Source organism: Vulpes lagopus, chromosome 22 (genome assembly GCF_018345385.1).
Source record: "Vulpes lagopus strain Blue_001 chromosome 22, ASM1834538v1, whole genome shotgun sequence".
In the NCBI taxonomy this organism is placed as follows: domain Eukaryota; kingdom Metazoa; phylum Chordata; class Mammalia; order Carnivora; family Canidae; genus Vulpes; species Vulpes lagopus.
The window spans coordinates 12,374,692-12,398,572 of record NC_054845.1 but is presented as its reverse complement, the minus strand read 5'-3'; the positions used below and the strand labels follow the sequence as shown (position 1 = coordinate 12,398,572).

The 23,881-nt window shown below is 35.5% G+C and overlaps 1 protein-coding gene across 8 annotated transcripts in view; it reads left to right on the top strand.

Moving 5' to 3' along the window:
- RAPH1 (Ras association (RalGDS/AF-6) and pleckstrin homology domains 1) overlaps nucleotides 1–23,881 on the top strand; it is a 111,796-nt gene that overhangs the window by 25,131 nt on the left and 62,784 nt on the right. For all 8 annotated transcript variants that reach the window (XR_005985051.1, XM_041737428.1, XM_041737424.1 and 5 more), the window contains exons 2-4: nucleotides 10,481–10,600; nucleotides 15,822–15,927; nucleotides 16,696–17,201. Coding sequence is in view for 7 of the 8 variants with exons in the window: in XM_041737428.1 (XP_041593362.1) it covers nucleotides 10,481–10,600; nucleotides 15,822–15,927; nucleotides 16,696–17,201 (732 nt within the window). In the remaining variant the exon portion in view is untranslated. The remainder of the gene's footprint in view (nucleotides 1–10,480; nucleotides 10,601–15,821; nucleotides 15,928–16,695; nucleotides 17,202–23,881) is intronic.

Genomic DNA, 23,881 nt, shown 5'->3' with positions numbered 1-23,881 from the left:
AAAGCGACTTAAAAACTCATCTTGAAGTCCTTATTTAGTAAGCCTTCTTATTTGATTAAATAGAGTTGATCCTGAACAGTGCAGAGACTAGGGTGCTGACTCCCATACGATGAAAAATCTGAGTTTAACTTTTGACTCCCTCAAAATGTAACTAATAGTCTACTGTTGACCAGAGGATATATCACTAATATACAGTTGATTAACACATACTTTGAATGTTATATGTATTACATGTTATATTTTTATAGTAAAGTAAACTAAAGAAAAGAACATCTTAAAATCATAAGGGAGAAAAAATACATTTATAGTACTGTACTGTATTTATCTTAAAAATCTGTATGAAAATGGACCCACTCAGTTCAACCTATGTTGTTCACGGGTCAAGTGTACTAGTCTTTGATTTAGAATGAATTCTGGTTTCTTCCTGACCTACTGTGACAATAACCAACTTTTTTTTTTAGTTACTTGTTTTTTTTATCTAAAGGTTAGAAATGATTGGCTTTGCCTCTATGAAAGAATGTCTGTTGAGTAGTTATTTTTCTAAAGTGGTAAGCTTTTATTTGCATTAAGACTAATGTAATGATGACCAAAATAAACTAAAAATGTTACTGAGTGAACCAGGCAAATGCAATTTAGGAATGGTAATATATGCATAGGATAATAAAAATCATGTGTTAGAGAAATACGCAGTTATTTTTTAGGGACCTTAGAATGCATTATTTTATTTGGTAAAAATGTTTGTCAGCCTATTTTTTTTCCCTTAAGTTTATTTCTGAGTTTTAAACAATGTATTAGTTGAGATACTGTGTTTTCCTAACTAAAGTACAGTTTCTTGAGGACAGACTGACTTTATCTCTTCTCTTCTCCCTCCCTCTCTAAATTTATTTTGATATAATTTGAAACTTACAGAAAAGTTGTAAAAAGAGTACAAAGAACTCCACATTCCCTTTATCTAGATTCACTTATTGTTTACTTTTTGCCTGATTATTATTCCTCTATATATACGTATTTATACACACATATATTTTTTTTCTGAGCCATTTGAAAATGAGTTGCAGACCTTGTGCCCCTTTATGACTAAATTCTTCAGTGCGTGTTTCCTAAGAGCAAAGATGCTGTCTTATATAACTTCAGTAGTAGTATCAAAATCAGGAAATGTAACATCAATATAATACATGATCTAATCGACAGCCCATAGTCAAATTTCGGCGGTTGTCCCAATGTCCTTTTTAGCTAAGTTTATATGTTTACATATTTTCTTGGGGTCCAGGATCCAGTCCAGGATCAAGCATTGCATTTAGTTGTCAAGTCTCTTTAGGTTTCCTTTAAACTGGAACACATACTCAGCCTTTGTGTTCTTAAACTTCACGTTTAACTGTAGGCCAGTTATTTTGTAAAATGTCTTATGATTTGATTCAAGTAATGCATTTTTGTCAGGAATACCATAAAATGATAATGTATCTTCTTGGTGCATTATATCACAGGAAGCATATGATACGGGTTTGCCCCAATATTAGTGATGTTAACATTTATGACTTGGGTCAGGCAATGTCACCTAGTAATTTATGGGGAGATATCTTGACAGTTTGTAAATAGTCTTATCAAATTTTCACCCATAAGTTTTAGCATCTACCAATGCTTAGCTGAATCAGTTGTTATTAGAATGGTTGCAAATGGTGACCTTCTGTCATTTTATCTGTTTTAATTCATTGGCATCCTATAAGGCAGAGCTTTTCTTCCCATGTATTTATTTATATCAGTATGGATTTGTGGATTCTTATTTTATTCAGTGATAGTTTCTTCCTGTCATAATTTATTTTGATGCTTAAGTTGTTCCATTTTATGCTCTAGGGCCCCCCTTTAGGCTGGTTTTTACGTCCTTATGACTTCCTGGCACAAGAAGATATTCTAGGATCTCATCTTATTTTTCCCCAGCCCCAGCCTTTGAATCATTACTTCAAAGGTCCCTCGTTCTTTTTTAGCTAGAGTATGTATTTAGAAAAACCAAAAACTGGGTGGTAGGTATGCTAATTGCTAATTGGGGTGTCATTGCTACTAGGCTTTTTGAGTGGGGATACCTACAAACACACATAAACACGTATCTATGTTTATTTCTACTACTCCTGTATTTACTTCTATCTCTTTGAAACCCAGAGTTCATAGGGATGATTCAAAATGTAGCCTAAAAGGCTCCTAAACCACAGGCTATTATTGTCTAGCACTCTCCCTCCAGTTGAAGTTGGAGAGTACATGCATAATATCAGTTATTTCCAAAGATAACTGATATGCATGTAGAATAGCAGGAAAGGTCCCAAGTATGGAGCAGAATAATAAGCAAGATGAACATTTCTGGAAGCAGTCATGGAAGCCCCATTTCTACAGATACGTATAGTGATTGTATGTGTTTCCTAGGACTGCTCTAACAACCCAACACATACGGGGTAGTTTAAAACAACCAGAAATTAATTCTCTCAACAGTTCTTGAACTTAAAAAGCTGGAGTATTAAACAAAAATATTACTTACTATTATTTGTTTTTATCGGGTTTTTTTTTTGTTGCTCTGTGATTTCAGATTATTGTTTATGTTCTACTTTGCAATTAGCAATTATAAGATTGATCATTAGAACTTCTTATTTATTAGGAATGTTAGGAGTTTCTTTGTAGACCATTGAACTTAGCTTGTTTTTTGTTTTTGTTTTTGTTTTTCATTTCAGATAAGGTGTTCCTGTTTGGGGTTTAATAGATTAACAGTATCCAATATTATGAAAAATCCAATATAAATAAATAAACGAATATGGTTCGTTATTCTGTGAAAGGAATTCCTTTGCCAGAGGTGCATATAAGTGCTTGATAAAACATTATTACATTAACAAATTACCTTTGATTTGATTTATAGCTCTCTTTAGACATTATGAAGAACTGTTAAAAACAATACTTATTTGTTTTTATGCCTTTTTATGTGATCTTTAGTTTACCTTAGAGTTAATGTACATGATAATGAAGAAGATGTGTTAGTTACATCTTTGGTTGTCAAAAACTGAAACATAAATAAAGGAGATAGCATAAGGGGTGAATCACCTCCCCTAGTATTTCTTTTTCCTCTGGGTAAGGAAGGTTTCCACCATGGCCAGCCCAAAAATAGCACACTTTTTTATTCATTAGGGAGGTTTCATTCCATGTAGAAACTACAAAACTTAGTTCCAGATGTCAGCTCACTCCCAGAGGATGAGGCTATATAAGTTTCCTGGTGGCCAATTTACTCATATTGCTCCTATGAAGCCTTGGAATAACAAGGACATTATTTCCTTCTTGGTCCCCTTTCAACATTTCAGAAACCATAGCTTCCCTTAAATTTGCTTCATGCTCAGGCCTACAAAAGGAACTTTGTTCCTAGAGAATTTTTTTATCAGGGTGCTTCATTCAGTGTTAACCATGTCTCCCACAGTTAGAATTAATTGTCTTTGAAATCATAGAATGTATTTTTTGCCTTCTTTGTGTTCTGCATAGTATTTGGCATAATGCAGTTTGTAGGCAAAGTATTGAAAGTGTTGGACCCTAAGTAAAACTTGGGCCATTTCTGTTGAGGGCCACTAACCTTAACAGAATACTTCAGTGATTAATTTACAAAAAGCAACTTTTGACTTTTTAAATTTTTTTTACTTATCTGCTCTATAAATTAATAAAATACAAAGTTACGTGTATTTTAAGAATAGGTACACAATGGAAAGAACCTGGTGTATATAAAAAATACATATACATTTTAAAAAACTAAATTTTGGGAAAAATCAATTTAAGGTCTCTAATGCCAAACTCAGCTACCTATGTTAAATGTAATAACTACAGAAAAGAATGAATAATAAAATAAAAATTTACATAAACATTTATCTGATTTCTGGGTCAAGAAGAATTAACTCACAGAAACAGTGTAAGAATTCACCAGGAAAAGAATTTACATATTTGATAACTTAAAAATAAAACTTTTAGCAGTGTCTTCAAAAAAACCAAACACCAGCCAACAAAATTAAAAGATAAAACCTGAGGAAGATGTTGCTGTACATACAACACACTTTAATATCTTGATTCTGTGATGAACTCATGTAAATTCAATTGGTTCATTAAATTCCCAGTTTCCATTTGGGCAGTTTACAAATGATGCCATTTAGTTCATGGCAGAACTGTTCTTTGTTGAAAAGTTGTAGGTCAAGAAAGAAATGAATCAAGAACACCTCTCTCTGGGTGCCCTAGTCAGATGAGTAGTTAATGGCCCTCCATCCCCCACAGTTCTCGCTGCATTTTACATTATGGTGTGTCCTATTTCTCCCCTTTTCCTTCACTGCTCTGACTTCCTCCCTCCTCCTTTTGATGAGTCTTCCTCTTTTTGTGCCTTACTAATTTTAACAGAGTTTTTTTCTTACTGTTTTTTTTTTTTTTTTGTCTGAGGTTTCCTTCCTCCTGCTTTATTTTGCAAGAGTTGTATCTTGCACAGTTAGGAGCACTCCTTGAACTGAGAAGTCTTTTTAGCCTCCCTTCTCCATTGCCTGTTTTTCTTGGAAATTATCAAGTAGAGCAGCATCACAGGTTTTTCAAAAAATGGTTTTGTCAGAATTACTGAAACATAACTGGACATAAAGAACTAAAATTTCTATCTAAATAACTTTCAGAAGAAGCATGGGACTGTGGTAATGGAGGAGGAGTAATTGGGGTACGTTAATGAAGGGATCTTGTCAATGCCTAATTTCTTTATGGGCTTTGGAAGTCCATGTCGTACTTTGCCTTTAACTGAACTGTGGGAGTGTGAAACTGCATTACTTTTGTCTTGCAAGTCCTCCCAATGATTGTAGCATAACACACTGCAGCAGTTGTCAGACCTCAGTGGTCATAAGGAATATCTGGGGTGACTTGTTAAAAATGTCCCAGAATCCTGGAAATTAGTATTTGGTAGATCTTGGACAGGTCATTTTAAAACTGATTTTACAAGAAGCACTGCAGATAATTTTGTTTTTGTTTTTGTTTTTTTTTTTTAGATAATTTTGATGTAGGTCATCAGCAGACCACAATTGGAAATAACATTGCTATACAGTACAGTGTCAAATTTAAACTCTTTGGTATGGCTTATAATTTTGCCCCTAAATCCTCTCCAGTCTCCTTTTCCATGGGTCTACACCACACATCTTATGCATTAGAAATGTTAAGTCACTTAGCGTTCTCAATATGTCTTACTTTGTCACAGCTTTATACCCTTGAACTTACTGGTCCCTCCACCCAAAACACCCTTCTCCTTCTCTGCCTTGCATATTCATTCTTCAGGTCTGGACTGAAGCATCATCCCTTTCTTGTCTCCTCAAACTGAGCTAAACTACAGTCACATAACATACCTCTGTTATAGCACTTAAAACAGTGTTTTATTGTTGTTGGTTCCCTTGTCTGTCCCCTGCTTGCCTGTGTATTCCTTAAAGACAGAGGCTATCATGTCCATCTCTATCCCCCCAGTGTCTGGCACTGCTGTAGATGAACAGCAAACATTAAATAAAATCAAAGTGTCTCTTGCCTCTTTGGAACATTGAACATGTTAGACCTAGTGAAATGCTGTAGTGAGAGCTTTGCACTCCTCCTGCCTTCTGAGAGATTTAATGTGGTTTTCAGGATACTTATTTTTACAAAACAATTATTTTTGAAGTGTTACAGGAACAAAAAGAGTTCAGTAATAAATAAGGCATCCTCATTCAGTACCGTATATTTTTCTTAACACTCTTTAATATATGACTTGTGTAAGTTGTATTTCCTCTGAGGACTTTAATTTCCATTTCTATAGTTATCTCTACATAATGTTTACAGTAGCCTTCTGTTGGTCTTTCCCTTCTTTAATAACTCTTACACAAACATCATGTCCTCTGACTAAAATATGATTTCTCCCCCTGCCCCTTGGCTTCTGTGTTTAACAATATGGTTGCCTTTGGAGGTAAAGAATAGACTTGGCTTTCAAGGTCATATATATATGACCTTAGTTTTTGACTTTTAAATCTCACTTTTTCCTCTTGTTTTATTTGAGTCAATCTCATGACATTTTAGAAACACAGACTTTCCCCTTTGCTCTTTTAGAATTTACCCTACCTGGAATATATGTATTCAAGTTCTTAAGCCCTACTCTAAGCCCAGCCTTCTTGATAAAGATCACTGTTCTGTCTCGCAGTGAGGAAATTGAATAGTAAATCAGAATATCTCCCAAGAGGAAGGTGAATAGGGAAAATATGCTTGAATAATTAACTTCATAAAAAATTTAGCAGAAATAATATAATTTCATACAAAGGCATACAAGTTTTGTTATATGTAGTGAAGCTTGCTACATGTAAGTTTTAACCTGTGGTAACTGAAGCACGATTACTGACTGTTACGTGTGAAATGAAACCAATCAGCATATAAACAGTGGCGGATCATTCCACCATTATTTCTGTTTTTACTTCATGAAAAAAATAAATGTAATTAGTTTAAAATATGAGTTCAATCATTATTACCTGCAATCTGTGACTATTCTGTAATAAACATGATTTTGAAATAATCAGGCTAACCAAACCTTCTCATTACTAGAGTCCTAGTAACCCTTCCTTGTTTTTTCCCATTTGGATATTTACTAGGCACCCTTCAATCTATCTTCAAAACAGAATCCGTACCCTCCCCAACTCTAAACTGTTCCAGAGGACAGTGTGGCTGGAAGGGAGAGTGGGGAGAAAGATCAGAGTGGTTCATGAAGGCCAGGATCATCAAGGGCTCTCTTGATATGCCAGTGTCTTTGGATTTTATTCTGTATTCATTAAGTGTGCCCTTTGGGGAATAAACTTTTTCATTTGTGTTAGGGTACATTTATTCTTTCAGGACATAGCTTCCCTCAGATGTAATGGACCAGGCAATTAAAGTGAAACTTTATTTTTATTTTTATTTTATTTTTAAATTTTTATTTATTTATGATAGTCACACACAGAGAGAGAGAGAGAGAGGCAGAGACACAGGCAGAGGGAGAAGCAGGCTCCATGCACCGGGAGCCCGACGTGGGATTCGATCCCGGGTCTCCAGGATCGCGCCCTGGGCCAAAGGCAGGAGCTAAACCACTGTGCCACCCAGGGATCCCCTAAAGTGGAACTTTAAAATCTACCCCCCCAAATTACCTAATCTAATAGTCATAGAATAATTTAATAATATTTGTTCTAGTATATATTATAGTTTCTTTGGGCCTGTTTCCACATCATTAAGGAAAAACATCACATCAGAAGCTATTCTTTTAAATCCAAATTATTTTAAAAATAAGATTCATAAGTTCTGTTTTCTTTTCCTTAATGTTTTTCCCCCTTTGCAGGGACAGTTGACTGTTATTTTTTATTTTTATTTTTTTACAGTTTCTGCTGTCGTCATTTCCATTTGGGCCATTATGCTGGGAATATTCAGATTCAAAATTGTGATCTAATTGGAGACAGACATCAATATATAATGGAGAATGAATTTCTGTACTAGATTTGCTGACTTTACCACTACAGAGCCTATAAGAAAATTTGGGGAGATGCTCTCATTTGGTGTGTGTAGTAATCAGAAATGATGGCATTTCTGGGTGTAGGAGAATAAGGATCAACTAAAACTTCTAGAGAAGGGAAAATGCTATTTTAGGGTATAGATCTATTAAGAAATGTAGGACCTAAATTTTTACTGGAAAACTCTCTGAATAGGTGTCTTAATTTTTGTAAAATAACCCACATGGTGACAAACTCAAGAATGGAAAAAAAAATGGCAAAGGTTACATAAATAATAAAAGTCAAATAGTTGCTTCAGAATTTCCATTTATTTTATGACTTTGTTATTAACAGCTCCCTAGCCATATTTCCCTCTACTTTAATCTGCAGTAGTCTAGATAAAACTGTAATGAAAATATGTAGAGAGATATTTAAAAATCCAAGTAATTATTGGGTTTGAATAATATGAAAAAAACTCAAAAAAAAAAAAAACCCACCAGTCTCTGATGTGGAGTCTATAGTTCCATTTAGCTCCATAATAATTTAAAATACTCTATTCAGGGTAGCCCCAGTGGCTCAGCGGTTTAGTGCCGCCTTCAGCCCAGGGTACGACCCTGGAGACCCAGGATCGAGTCCCTTGTCAGGCTCCCTGCATGGAGCCTGCTTCTCTCTCTGTGTGTGTCTCTCATGGATAAATAAATAAAATCATAAAAAAATATTCATTTTGAACTATTTTGCATATGCTCTGCAAAACTATATGCAAAATTATATTCCTATTTTATTTTTACCAGTATAGCATCTTCTCTGTGGGCAATTATGTGCTCAGAAGGGAAGTGCAGGCATAAGTATCATTATCTCAAAGCAGAATTCCTCCTAGAATATTTTAGCTTCTGAGTTATTCCAGTGTGTTTAGTTTTAAAGATTAGGGAGGAAGAGGAAGTTGACTTTTAAATTTTCAGTTCTGTTGCTTGTTGGCCTTCATTATGAAGGCGATATTCCTAATCCTAGATGTTCTCAAACTAGCAGTTATTTGAGTTATTAAGCTCCTGGTCAGAAGAGGTTTTTCTTCATACTAACATTGTATGTTTTCCTTGGTAGATAACTTAATGAAGTATGATACCAGGTTTCTATTGTAATAGATCTGTAAGTAGCTCATTAATGAATAAAAATCCTAGAACTAGTATTAACACAAGTGAATTATAAAAACCAAATCTCTTTAAGAGTCAAATGTATGATTTTGGGAATATATTAGTGGATATATTTTCCATTTGTTAAGAGAGAATTCCCTGTTTTATACATGCTTAGAGTAGTGAAATTAAGAAGTGAGAATTATCAGTTAATATTAGAGATACTGGTAAGTTCTGATCCTTTGTAGTATTAAGCTTATGAAAATTATCTCCCTTAAGTGATTAAATGGGATATGATCTAATTTTCCATATTGTTAGAACTAAGTTCAGTTTGATTTTTGTAACACTACTTGACCCTTTCTGCAAAATTTCATGTAATAAGGGTTAACATTTAGCTTCGTGACATCTCATTAGATAATTAAGTTCCTCACATCTCATAACCACATTTTAAGGATCACAGTTACTTTTGTTGATTGTTGCTTTGGAGGTGTAATATGTGTTCAGATTCTTATTTGAGATTAAGGATATCTTTAACCTCTGAGGAATTGTTTAAACCAACAGGCAGGTGGTAGCCCAAATATTGCCTAGATCCACTGGAACAAAATTTGCGTTTCAGAAACGTGAGTCAAGAATATGGAATGTAGAATGATGATACTTATTGTGTCCCTGGGAAGGTTAATAGGTATTACTCCAAATTGAAGGGAAAGGATTTGTAGTCAAATTAATTTGAAATATGTTGGTTTAAGCAAAAATAAGCTTTACTAAAGTTTTCTCAGAGAGAGACAAGCCAAGAAACAGATTCTTAGCTATAGAGAACAAACTGATAGTTACCAGAGGGATGTAAGTGAGGGGATGGGTGAAATAGGTGTTGAGGATTAAGGAGTACACTTGTGATGAGCCCTGGGTAGTGTATGGAATTGCTAAATCACTACATTATATGTTAACTATACTGGGATTTTTTTTTTAAAAGATTCTCAGAGCCTTTAATATTGAAATATTTTACATTAATCAGATTAATCTTTAAGAATTTTAAGTCTCAGTCATTGATCTCACTTTGTTTTGTGTAATCTTTTCCTCTCTTCACAAAACAATATACAGGTTCCACGTCAGATACCCCATTACTGATGAGAAGAAATGAAATCTCTCTTCTTTCAAGGACTTATACTTGAAAAGTCACAACATATAGGAAATTTTGTATATAAATTTAAAGTTTTCAATTCCAGTTTTCTGTAGTTTTTTTTGTTGTTGTTTTTGTTTTTAATTTCAGTAGTCTTACTAGCTCTAGTTCCTTGGATTTTGTCAGAACTGATGAGAAAGTAAGATAGAAAGAACACTGTAAGAGGAACAAATCCAACAGACTAAACTAGATTAAAAATTTTGTCTTTTTCTTAAGTGCTTTTTGGACTAAGGTTTTGCAAGATACATACTTACTTGTATCTAGGTTTTTACAGAATAAGTGAGATAATAACCTGCTGGATTGAAGTCTTCTGAAATTATTTCTCTGGTGATTGGGGTGTTAAAGGATCTGTTAGTGGAGAAAGCTATACTATAATATCCTCTGATTAATGGGTGGACTCTGCAGTTTTAAAATTCTTGTTACTTGTGATTCTGGTAGTAATCTGATACATTTTGTTCTTTTACAATTTCCTATTAGCGCTGCCCTCAGCCCAGGGTGTGATCCTGGAGACCCGGGATCGAGTCCCACTTCAGGCTCCCCGCACGGAGCCTGCTTCTCCCTCTGCCTGTGTCTCTGCCTCTCTCTCTCTCTCTCTCTGTCTCTAATAAATAAAATCTTTTAAAAAAAATGTATGGCATAATTTTTCAAGTTTAACCTGTTACACTCATTTTGTCTTTCAGATGGAGCAGTTATCAGATGAAGAAATTGACCATGGTGCTGAAGAAGACAGTGATAAGGAAGATCAGGACCTGGACAAAATGTTTGGAGCCTGGCTAGGGGAGCTAGACAAACTCACTCAGGTTAGAAATAGTGTTTGAAAAATTGTTTAAGGATTTTAAGTCCTCACTGTGTGCTAAAAGTGTACTGTGTAGACATAGGGATGTGGATATAGGTTCCATTTTTAAATGCTGCTATGAAGGGAAAATGTCCAAAACATTAACAGGTAAACGAATGGTAACTTTAGAACACAAAGTATTATCTTTTGTGGTTATTTTAAGGAGTCTAAAAGCAAAAAAGTACTTGTGACAGAGGTTCTGTTCATCTAAAGGGATTATTTAAAATCTGTTTTGTAAACTAAGATTGCTGGCTAAAAAGTTTTAAAACCTAAAATCTAAAAGTCTAAATTTTAGCAAAGTCTATTACGTAACTTAGTAAATATGGATATTTACGACACTTTACAACATAAGTAGTATCCTCACATGCATGTATTTTCTATCACATAATTCTAGAATATTGACAAAATTTCATTCCTGGCTGCATTTTAAAACAACAGTAAAGTATTTTTATCTTGTTTTATTGTATCTTAAGTTTTAAAAAAGGTGGGTTAGTAACTATGCTACTTCATTGCAGGTGGCTTTCTACTGGTTTGGTATTTGTAATCTTCCCAGTATTTTAAATTCCTTGCCATATAATGTTAAGAGCCACTCATCAAAAAAGTTGGCTCCTTTAAAAAAAAAAGAAAAAAAAGTTGGCTCCTAAACTAATGCTGTGACTGGGTTTTTTAAATTGTATAAATCTGTCTTTAGAGACACAACAGATTAACCATTGCATAATGGTGACTCACTGCTATAAGTTGCTTTTTAACACTGCAGAAATTTTCAAAAAATATTTTATGTACTTTTAGTGACTAAAATCTCAAGTTTTTGTTTCATTATTTTAGTTTATTACAAAGTGTCATCTGTGCACACACTCCTGTCACATGTACCATATTAATGGGATTTTCAGCTTTATATTAAATCGAGTTTAAGTTTTAACTACTTGGTGAATCTTCTAAAATTGTTTGTAAAATTTTTTGTGTGTTTACATTTTCATGGAAGAAAGTTAAGAGCTTTTACCAAATCCTTATAATGCTCCCTCCACACCTACCCTCCCAAAAGTTAAAAAAAAAAATCCTGTTAGGTTACCAATTTCTTGGTATCAAAGAGTATTTTTTTTTTTAACTATTTATTTTGTTCTCCCAGCACTGTGGGTACAGCAGATAATTATAACAAGTATCTGTTTATTTGAATTGGTAAACAGATTGACTCAATATATCCTCAATTATTTTCAAGTTATCTTACAGAATAACTGTGAAATACCTACTTATTACTATAATTTACCTACTTAATTTTTTATTTGCACTGAGAGAAGCATTAGGACTTAAATTGCAACAGAAGAAAAGAGTTTGAGGTTGAAAAATATCCTATTTTGTGAAACTGTGAAATAAGTCAGTGAATGATTGTGGATCCCCTAGTTTAAAAACTGGTTGAACACTATCTGAATAGATTCCTTTTATCTTGAGACAAATGAATAAAGAAGCACCATTCTAATCTAATTCCGTGATTTTACATACTGTCCAGTATTGTTTTTTATCTGAAACCTATTTGATAATTTAAATAGAAATTAAAGTTTTAAAAGGCTATTCTTAGTATTTGAAAATTTATTTAAATAGACACTAAATAACTCCTGACATTTTCCCTGAACCTCTCCGTTATAAGCATCTTATATTCTTTATTGTAGAAAAGTTAAGAAAAGCGTCAATTTTAAATGTGGCAAGATAACCTACAAAACACTCTGTCCTGAAGTACAGTATAATTCTAGACTTATAGGCAATATCATGGCTGGGTTAAAGTTTGTCCTCATCTTAATAGAGCTTGAGAAGAACAAGGATATTCCATCATTGTCTGAAGTTGTAGCCATTCACCAAGCCGTTAAGATCTTGGGTCTTGGGACTTCCAGGCAAGATGTCAGAGTAAGAAGATCCTCAACTCACTATGTATCTCATGTATACAATTAGATAACCTCTACATCAGTGTAAATAACCCAGAACATGACCTAAAGACTAGAACAAACTTCCCACAGCTAATTGTAGGGAAGCCACATCCAAGAAAGAAGGAATGGAAAAGACATGAGGGAGGGGCATTCTGGGCACAGAGAAACAGACTCAGACAAGGGAGCCTACATGGGGAAGATGTATCCCCATAACATTTGGCTTTGAAAACTAGCAGGGCCGAATTTCCCTTTGTTCTTACCGTCCATGGACAGTCCATGGAACTTAACACGTAGAACTTTAAAAATCAGTGGAGTTGGCTCAGGCAGAGCCAGGACAGCTGGAGGAAATGGAGGCCCTGCTCTTAAAGAGGCCCCACTGAGATACAGCTTAGAAGCAACAGTTTGAAAAACACCTGGGGTAAGGGAGAGGAGGATTTGTTTACTAATCTCAGAGCATGTGCTGGAGAGGCAGGGATCATTGAGGACTTCTCCAGGAACAAAGAAGCTGGCGGGAACCATTTCCCTCCCCAACTCCTGGCATAAAGCCACAGACAACTGCAGGAACCAGCCTGGAGCCAATACTACCTAACTTACTAACAGTGTGCCCTGCCCCCACAATCTATAGACATGCCCCCTCCAGCCATGCTTCAGCTCCAGGTCACCTCCCACAGTAGGCCATGCAGACCTTCCTACTTTGCTAACACCGTGCATCCTACCCTATGTATTTCTCTGGACCTGCCCTCCTCCAGCCTGGCCTGCCTCTTCCAGTGGCTGCAGGTCCTCTTCTACAGCAGACCAGAGCAGACTGTGCTAACATCACCCACTCTGCTCTGTGTTCTCTGCAGTCCTACCCCTTTCAGTATGCTCTTGGCTGGAACCCGTTCAAAGTGGTACTACAAGGCTGGCAGGGTGAAAGCAACCCCAGCAGGGATGAGAACCACTCCAAAATGACTCCTGTCCTGGGACGAGAGGAAGATAATCGCATATATGAATACAACTGGGCCCAGCAGTGGTCTGGAGATAGACATCTGGTCAGACTGCAGGCCCTGCCCACCAGTGAAAGCTTCTCAGGGAACAGCACAGGGAGAAAGCCTTGCAGTTTGGTGTGACTGCTGCTCTGGCAAACACCTGGTCTGATTCAACTTAAGCCCAAGGTGGACCCAGACTGACTCACTAGCAATATAGGGACTAAACCCTGCCCACAACAGGCAAAGAGAACCATTGCACACCTAGACTGAAGGCAAAATTGAGTGAGCCACAACAGTGGGGCACATATAACCTACAAAGGAAACACCCCTGAAGCATCGGGTTCTGGTGAATAGAAACAACAGGAAACAACATTTTATTGTAGGGCACTACTTTCAAGAGCAGGAGACTTAACTAACTTTCCTAACACATTGAAACAGACAGAGAGAGACAAAATGAGGAGACAGGAATATGTTTCAAATGAAAGAACGGAACAGTCACAGCAAGGGAGCTAAACCAAATAGAGGTAAAATAATATGCCTGTTAGAGAATTTAAAGTAATGGTCATAGAAATATTCACTGGACTTGAGAAAAGAATGGAAGACCTCAATAAAACCCTCAACAAAGAGATAGAAAAAAAATCAGAGGTGAGGAATCCAATAACTGAAAATTAAGATATACTAAATGGAATAAATAGTAGACTAGAACTATTGTAGAACAGATCAGTGACCTGCAGGACAGACTAGTGGAAATCAATCAAGCTGAATAGGAGAGAGAAAAATAATGATAATACAAAATGAAAATACACTTCAGGAATTCAGTGACACCATCAAGGTTAATAATTTTGCATTTTTAGGGATCCAGAAGAAGAGAGAAAAAAGGGGGACAGAATTATTAGAAGAAAAAAATAGCAGAAAACTTCTCAAATCTGGGGAAAAAAACAAAAATCCAGATCCGGGAGGCACAGAGATGCCCCAACAAAATCAGTCCAGGAAGGTCCACACCAAGATACATAGTAATTAAGATAGCAAAAAGTAATGATAGAAAAATTTAAAAGTAGCAAGAGAAAACAGTTGCAAGCATGGCAAACCCCATAAGGCTATCAGCTGACGTTTCAGCGGAAACTTTGTGGGCCAGAAGAGAATGGCGTGGTATATTCAAAGTGCTGAAAGGAAAAAACCTGGAACCAAGAATACTCTGTCCAGCAGGGCTATCATTCAGAATAGGAGAGATAAAGAGTTGCCCAGACGAACAAATGTTAAAGGAATTTATGAACATTAAACAGCCCTATGAGAAATGTTAAAGGGTACTCTTTGAGTGGAAAGACTAAATAGCAGTAAGAAAAGTAGGAAACACAAAAGCAATAAAATAAGTATATTTCTAAAAATCAGTCAAGGAATTCACAGAATAAAAGGGTGTAGAGTATGACACCGTATACCTAAATTGTAAGAGGGAGAGGAATAAAGTATGGTCAAACTTAAGTGACCAACAACTTAATGTAGACTGCTATATGTAGAAGATGTTATACACAAACTTAATAGACAAATCAAAAACCAGTGGTAGATAAGCAAAGAATAAAAAGAATCCAAGTATATCACTAAAGAAAGCCAAAGAATAAGAGACAAACCAAAACATAGACTCTAAACTATAGAATACAAATTGATAGTTAACAGAGAGGTGGGGAAATGGTATATAATGAGCACTGAGTAGTATATAAAATTATGGAATCACTGTATTGTATACCTGAAACTAATATAATAGCATACATGTTAACTACAGTTAAAAATTTAAAACAAATTTTAGTGAAAATAAATACATAAATACAAAGAAAAAAAATGAGCTTGGATCTCACTCATGTTGAGTCCAGAACTGTCTTATCTTCAGGGTACTTCATGCCAAGAATGAGACTCTGCTGGACCAAAAACAAATCCCTTTGAGGAAAGAGATAACAGAATTCTCTACATTGTTCCTTTCTATGTTGTATCTTACCATGCCCATATTCATACATTTAGCTTATAGTGAATTTATTATGTAAAATGAGCTCAGTCACTATATTTGATGTATTTGGAAAGATACTCACTTCAAACTAGGGTGATGTTAAATGCCTTAAGTAAGCATATATCTAAAAGTTGAAAAAAATATAACCAAAATGATATGAAAAACAATTATATTAGTCCTTAAAACTAGAAGGATTTTGGTTTTATTAACTATTACATGACAGTTTACCTAATCAAATAACAAGCTTTATGTATCTTTCTTATAATTGAAGCCTGAGAATAATACAACTTATTAAACTTGCTTTAGAGTTTGGATTCTGACAAGCCCACGGAACCAGTAAAAAGATCTCCTCTTCGTCAGGAAACAAATATGGCCAATTTTTCTTATCGCTTCTCCATATACAACTTGAATGGTAAGATATAATTGGAAATAAAATGTAAAAGTGTACTAAATCATATAATGCAGAAGTAATGCAGCACCAGTTCCAAGTAGCTCAATATAAAAACTACATGCATAACTTGAGTTCTTATGTTTCTTGGTTTGTGCATTTTATTACTAATTCAGATAATCACAGAAAAAAATGAACTGGAACATAACAAAAATAGTTTTCTAGTTATTAATAGACAAAGTACATACTCCGATGGAACCCCAAGATAAACTTACTTGCAATTGTTCTATCTTCATTGGAATAAAATCCAGTGAAATTACATGTTTATAATTTTTAAATCAGCCCCTCTGGCTTTTATTTTTGTATTATGCCCAATCAACTTTGTGATATTTGGAATTGACATCACAATCTGTAATTTTTTTAGGCTTTACATTTTTCTCTCCATGCTCTATCAGGGCACTGATCATATTAGCAACATAGAGTCTATGGTAGAAAGTTGCATGGGGGATATGGTTAAAACCATGGGACAATATATGGTTTTTGCACTTTTAATCTTTCAGTTCATAATTTTATTCTTCCCTGATTACTACAAATCTTAAAAGATGGACTGTTTGCTTCTAAAATTTTCTCTGAATTTAAAACAAAAAACTCTTAGAAATTATTCAATAGGCCTTAGGCCCAATAGGATAAATTTATTTGCTTCCCCTTCATCCTTTGACAGATTTATAATAGAATGTATAAATTCTGATTCAGTGTGTTCTGGAAACATCATGTATATATTGTTCATTGCAGAAGCTCTGAATCAGGGAGAAACTGTGGATCTGGATGCCCTGATGGCCGATCTTTGCTCGATAGAGCAGGAGCTCAGCAGTATTGGTGCAGGAAATAGTAAGCGTCAAATCACAGAAACAAAAGCCACTCAGAAATTACCTGCTAGCCGACATACGTCAAAACATGGCACTTTGAAAGGATTGTCTTCTTCATCTAACAGGATAACTAAACCATCACATGCCAACTACTCTCTGGATGACATCACTGCACAGTTAGAACAGGCTTCCTTGAGCATGGATGAGGCTGCTCAGCAATCTGTACTAGAAGATACTAAGCCCTTAGTAACTAATCAGCACAGAAGAACAGCATCAGCAGGCACAGTGAGCGATGCTGAAGTGCGCTCTATTAGTAACTCCTCTCGTTCTAGCATCACCTCTGCAACCTCCAGCATGGACTCTTTGGATATTGATAAAGTAACACGCCCTCAAGAACTGGATTTGACACATCAGGGGCAGCCAATTACTGAGGTAAGTACATGGAACTTTCCCTGCTATTTTAGTATTTTAAAAAGGAAGAAATGATACTTTTAAAATGTATAAATTAAATTTCTTATTTTTTCTACATGCAAAATTTGTCAGGATTTTTTTGAGCTAAGGTTTAAAATCACTACATAAGAATATATTACCAGAACAGCAATGTCAAAATGATTAAGAGAGTGTCTTCATTTTGTTCTTAGACTATTTGAAGACCTTGAATTAATATCAGTTGTTTCACATGCTTAAAAAACTTGAAATGTGGTTTATACTTGGTGATACTTTACAAAATTATAATAATTGTTACGCTGATAGTAACTGCTGTTTAACGTATGTTTATTATGAAACAAATTAAGAAAAAGATACCACCACTCTAGTCCTCCCAAGATTTTATTTTATTATCAAAGGGTCAGTGTACTATAGTGGAAAGAGCCACTGGGCTTGGAATAAGGAAACTGGATTCCAAGTGTTCTCTTTGCCACTCACTACCCATAGGACCTTAAATGAGTTATTCAGCCTCTGTGAACATCAATTTCTTATAAGTAAAATGGAGCTAATAGTACATGGTCTGATCCTCATATGATAGTTCAGAGAATCCAAAGTGATAATATATGTGAATGGAATTTTAAAAGATAGAGTTCTGGATGTGATGGGGTGAGGGCAAGGAATGGTTTTGTGTTAAAATAAGTTTAGCAAAAGCTGATTTTGGTGTAGGTAAATTCTGTATTGAATATTTATGTTAAGAAGAGGGCAATATTGTTACAGGGTGGCAGCAAGAAAGAAGATCAGTATGGGTAAAATAAAGCCAGCTTTCTCTTCAGTTTATGTTTACAATCCTCTGTACCACAGAGTAAAATAATCTATTTATGAATAATCAATACTAAGGTAAAATCTTATAAAACATGGTTTAAAGAATTACAGAGAAATTTAAAATATATACCTATTACTCAACATTATTAATTTCCCCCCAATTATTTAATTCATTAGGTTAATTTCCATCAGTTAGTAACTTTTTGTACCCATTAATATACTGAGTTTGGGCCCTGTGAAGCATAAAAGAAGCATGAATCATGATGGTTTGGAGATAAATTTTGAGTTTAATTGCTTATAAAGAAAAAGTATATTAATCTAAAAAAATAGACTTTCACTTACTTAAAATGAAGCTCATCTAAATGGTATACATTCTATAGAGAAAAATTTATTTCTGTTTTATGATACCTGGGGATTATATTTAGGACCAGCTATATAGTATGTATCATTTATATCTTTTAGATTTACCTGTTGGGATATGAGCAATATTTTATTAGGGATGTGCCTTCTTGGTTACTTTGTGTTTTGTATGTTGATATTCCTTCTTTTTAATGAGATTATTTTGAGTTGAGTCAAGATGCATGAAGTCAGATTAAACTAATCATTAAGGATCTTTGTGTGTGTTTCATCTGTAAAAATATATACTCATTATATAAGTTCATATAATAAAAACAAAGTAAAAAGTGAAAAGTTCTCTCCCAGCAAACTCTTCAGTTATGACCTACTGGTATTCTTGGACAAAGATACCAGTGTTCAATAGTATAATATTTAGTGTAAGACTTCAATATATAAAGTTTGGTGAGTAAACCAGAAATAAAGCATCCTCTTCTTTTTGTCTTGCCTGGATGAGTAGACAAGTGGTTTAACAAACCTGGAACTTGCTTTACTGTACTTTTTAATGAATTTGGTCTGTTCTTCAAATCAAGAAAACCAATTGAGGCTTACTAGATCCCAAACCCATGTCTTAAATTGACCCCACACTTAAATACAGTCTCTAAAAAATATTTTAATTACTTTTGCAAGCATAGAGTTTAAAGAGTCAAATAGTTCTGTGAGACTTGTAGAACACTTTGCCACACATGTGCACACACATGCCATATCCTCTCAGAGGTCGAGCTTTGTACTCTTTTAGCTGATTCTCAGGGTATTTACCTCTATGTCATTAAATCTGTATTGCTGTTTCTTGATATTTTTCAGTTGTATGTGTTATCTGCTGACTTCTCACTCTGGAAGATTAGGTTTAGATAAGTCTTCTCTCTTCTCCCCTCATTCTCCCCTATCCCAGTATATTTTGGTTGGTTTACTATTCAGTTTTTATATTATCATGACTATATACATGCAATTTGGTGCTAAACTGTATGCTTTTATTACATGGGACAACATTTTGCTTACCTGGAATTAATAATTGTCTTGAGATTTAAAAATATATAGTTTTTTTCTATGTTTATCATTGTTTCAACTCCAAACTTTCCCCTATTTATGTCTCTTAATTCAAACAAAATTCGTATTTTATTAATATCAACTTAAAATTCTTTGCTGTCTTTCCTAGTCTTTGCTCCAGCATCATTCTTAGGTCTTTTCTCTCAGGTGTGTGAGCTTCTCCAGAGAAGATTCTTCCATTCTCCTGCATAGAGCATATATGCTGGCTGCCCGTGCTTTAGCAGCCCATTTGGGAAAGAAGGCTTGCATTGTAAGGTAGTCCTCAATGTTCAGTATGTGAACTTCAATTTAATCCTTTTAGGTCAGAATTTCTCAGCATTAACTAGTAACATTTTGGGCTAGATCATTCTTTGTTGTGGGAGCTCTTTTGTGTACTGTAGGAAATTCAGCAGCATCGCTGGCATCTATCCTATCCACTATGTGCCAGTAGTATACACACCTCTTTCAGTTGTGACAACTGGAAATGTCTCTAGATATTGCTACATGCCCCTTGTAAGGCAAAAGTCCCCACTCTGAGGATCACTGCTTTAAGTAGAAAGGGCTATTGGCAAGTCTGCATCCTTTTTTTCCCCCATGGGAATGATCTTGGTGTTTTCCTTCTCCAGGCTTTTTTTTTTTTTTTTCTAGAAACTTGACTAATAAATATAGAATGGTTCCAGGTAATATTGTTTATTATAAACTGACCTCTGATTAGTGAGTACATATGGAGCAGGAAGACTGTGAATGAACTATAAAAGCCTATGAAGAGACACAGACCTTTGTTTCCTAGTGTGAAGTATATCAGTTTTGTAAGTGAACATAAATACATCTCTTGAGAGGTCCTGGAACCTACACGCTCATTGACTGTTAAAATGTATTGCTGGTTCCTTTTGAGTATGTAGTTTCCTTAAACCAGGGTTATTTCTGTACTTACCTACATGATTTCTGTCCCTTAGAATGGTGGGTCCAGAAATGGCTCTTAGTGACCTATAAGATCCTTTTTAAAGATAGCATGTCTCATGCTAGCATGCTTTGTCTTTCTGTAGAACTAAGTGAATTTGGTGCCAAGCCATGGTCTGTTAGGTCCTGAGGGACTGTCAGTCTGAACCTAAGACCACTGCGAGTAAGCAAGTAAAAGAAAGAATATGTGAATTAACTGCTTTCTTAAGTATGCTTTCAACTAATCCTCCTGTTTTCTTCATTCTCTTTCTTTCTTTCTTTCTTTCTTTCTTTCTTTCTTTCTTTCTTTCTTTCTTTCTTTCTTTCTTTCTTTCTTTCAAGATTTTATTTATTTATTCATGAGAGACACAGAGAGAGAAAGAGAGAGGGGCAGAGACACAGGCTGAGGGAGAAGCAGGCTCCATTCAGGGAGCCCAATGTGGGACTCGATCCCAGGACTCCAGGATCACGCCCTGGGCCGAAGGCAGGTGCTAAACCGTTGAGCCACCTGGGGATCCCCTGCTCCTGCTTTCTTTCCAACTATCACTTCTGTTGCTTCTGGAGGCATTTGAGGTTACATGATGTACATTGGGTACTCCTCTGCTTTTTCCAGTGCTGGCTTAACAATTCAGCTTTCCTTGGGCCTACTGAGCTGGTTACCCGACTTCAGCCATATCTAGCATAATCTCCTTTTTCTGCCTGCAGTCTCTTGACATTGGAGTGCCCCAATGTACAGTCCACAGACTACTTTTCTGGTCTATATCCACTCTTCTTGTGAGTATAAACAATGACAACTCCCACATAACTCTATTTCATTTATCAAAGACATACCTTTTCCCCACACTTTAATCCCTCTAAAATAATGGTTCTCAACTGGGAGCTATTTTGCTCCCCCAGGGGACATTCTGCAGTGTCTGGAGACATTTTTTGGTTGTCACTGATAAAAGGGTGCTACTGACATCTAGTGGGTAGAGGCCGAGGGTGCTGCTAAAACCCTACAGTGCACAGGATGCCACAACAAAGAATTGTCTGACCCAAAGTTGTGCTGAAGTTGAAAGACGATGTTTTAGAAACAGGTGACATCTATCACTGTCAGTGAGGTGACAATTTTGGGTGAAGTTTTCTTTTGACAGTTCCTGATAATGTTCAAGAAAATACCAGCGTGGGGATGCCTGGGTGGCTCAGTGGTTGAGTGTCTTGCCTTCAGCTCAGGGGGTGATCCTGGAGTCTTGGGATCAAGTCCAGCATCGGGCTCCCCAAAGGGAGCCTGCTTCTCCCTCTGCCTTGTCTCTGCCCCTCTTTCTGTGTCTCTCATGAATAAAAAAAAAAAAAAGAAAAATAAAGAAAAGAACAGAACAGCATGAAGTCATCTTAGGTCGAAGAAATACAGGTATCTTTTAGCAGTGCCTCTCTCCTGAAATACAGGCTCGTACATCCTATCTCTAATCAGTATCTCTATTTGGATGTCTAATAGCTCAAATTTAACTGGTCTAAAACTGAAGCCCAGGTCTTTTCTCCCAAACTAACTCCTCCAACAGTCTCCTCCATCTCAGGTAATGGCTCTTCCTTCCTTCCAGTGCATCAAACAAAATCCTTGGAGTCTTTGTCTACTTCTCTTTTTCTTTCCATTCCCATTCCAGTATAGCAGCAAATTCTGTTGTCTTTACCTTCAGAATGTATCCAGAATTTGATCATTTCTCACCACCCCCCCGCCACCAAGCTAACATCATCTTGATGTAAATTTTTGCAGCAGCCTCCTACCTGGTCTTCCTATATTTACCTTCCCTTTAACAGTCTACCATCCATACTGAAGCCAGAGTGATCCTGTTAAAAGGTAAGTCAGAACTTGCCCACTTCTCTTTTCAAACCCATAGACTTTGTATCTTACTGTAAAACCAAAATCTGTACAATCGTCTAGAGTCCTTACAGGATTTGCTTTTCCATTACCTCTGCCTCTGTTTTCCTTTCTTTCCTCCTTTCCTTACTTTGCAGTCCATACTGCCTTCTGGTTCTTTGCCAGACATCTGAGCCGAGTTAGAAAAATCAATTTGAGATTGGTACTGTTCCATCTTAGGGACATGGATAGTCAAAATGCCCATCTAAAGATGAAACGACACTGTAGCTTATCTTTTTGCCTTGTTGCTCTCTGAAAGCCAACCAGGGTTAGGCACAGTACAGTTTCATATCATGAAAAGTAGGTCTTTTTTCCCCACCTTTATCTTCACTGACTTTTGGTGAAATACTGTGCTTTCAGGCATTTTACATATATTGTGTCATTGAAGCGTCCTACTATCCCCTTGGTAGGGGCGTATTCCAAAGAAGAAATTAAATAGGCCAAGTAACTGAGAAGTCTGTATTTGAATTATGAACCTACATTTGCCTCCCAGTTTTTATCAAAATCTTAAAAATAAAGTGAAGTTGATGGTTAAAAAATAATTATTTTTTTTAATTGTAAAGAATGTTTAAATATTTTCCATGGATAAGCATTAAAATGGATTATAGAATAATTTCAGTCACTACTCTTGAAATCCATTAGTAGTGCTCATCCACAAAGTTTTTAGATTTTCAAAATTAAATTTGAATTCTGTGTGGTCAAATTCTAGTAAGATCTATTTGTATGTTACCTAATGTGAGATAAATGTTGAGGCTGATTTCCTGGCATTGTTATGATACTTTTATTCATGTTAAATGATAAAACAGTAGTTTTCAGTTAGCAGTTTGGAAATATAAATGGTAATTGCATTTATAAATTTTATATACAATAGGATTCAATGATAAAAGGTTAATGCTAACACATTCCTTTATTTTCTTATGAGATTTAAACTTTAATGATTCCTCTGAATTTGGAATTTTATACGTGAAAATGTACTTTTAAAATGAAAATGCTGGGATCCCTGAGTGGCGCAGCGGTTTGGCGCCTGCCTTTGGCCCAGGGCGCGATCCTGGAGACCCGGGATCGAATCCCACATCGGGCTCCCGGTGCATGGAGCCTGCTTCTCCCTCCGCCTGTGTCTCTGCCTCTCTCTCTCTCTCTCTCTGTGACTATCATAAATAAATAAATAAATAAATAAATAAATAAAAAAAAAAATAAAATGAAAATGCTTTTAAAAGCTATTATTGTAGTTTATGCCAGATTCAAAAGGTTTTGTTGAATCTTACTAATACTTGATGATTGTACTATAAATATTATGATTGGAAAAAAATTGCTTAGTATCTGAGCTACTGAAACTTTTGAATGTTATGATTGTTTTTCTCATATTTATAGGGTTTTTTTCCCTAAATGAAATCTTTCATGGATATACCATTTTAATTTATGATATGCCAACAGCATATCATAGGTTCAGTGCAATAAATTATTCCAGTTCCTTCATTTTTCAGGACTATTTCAAGAATTAATGTGTGCTGAAATTTTTAGATAGTGGAAAGAAAATAGCAATTGTGTTTATTATAGCAATGGGGGTGGGGAAGCTCCACTGGCATTTATGTCCTAAATTATTATTAGTAAA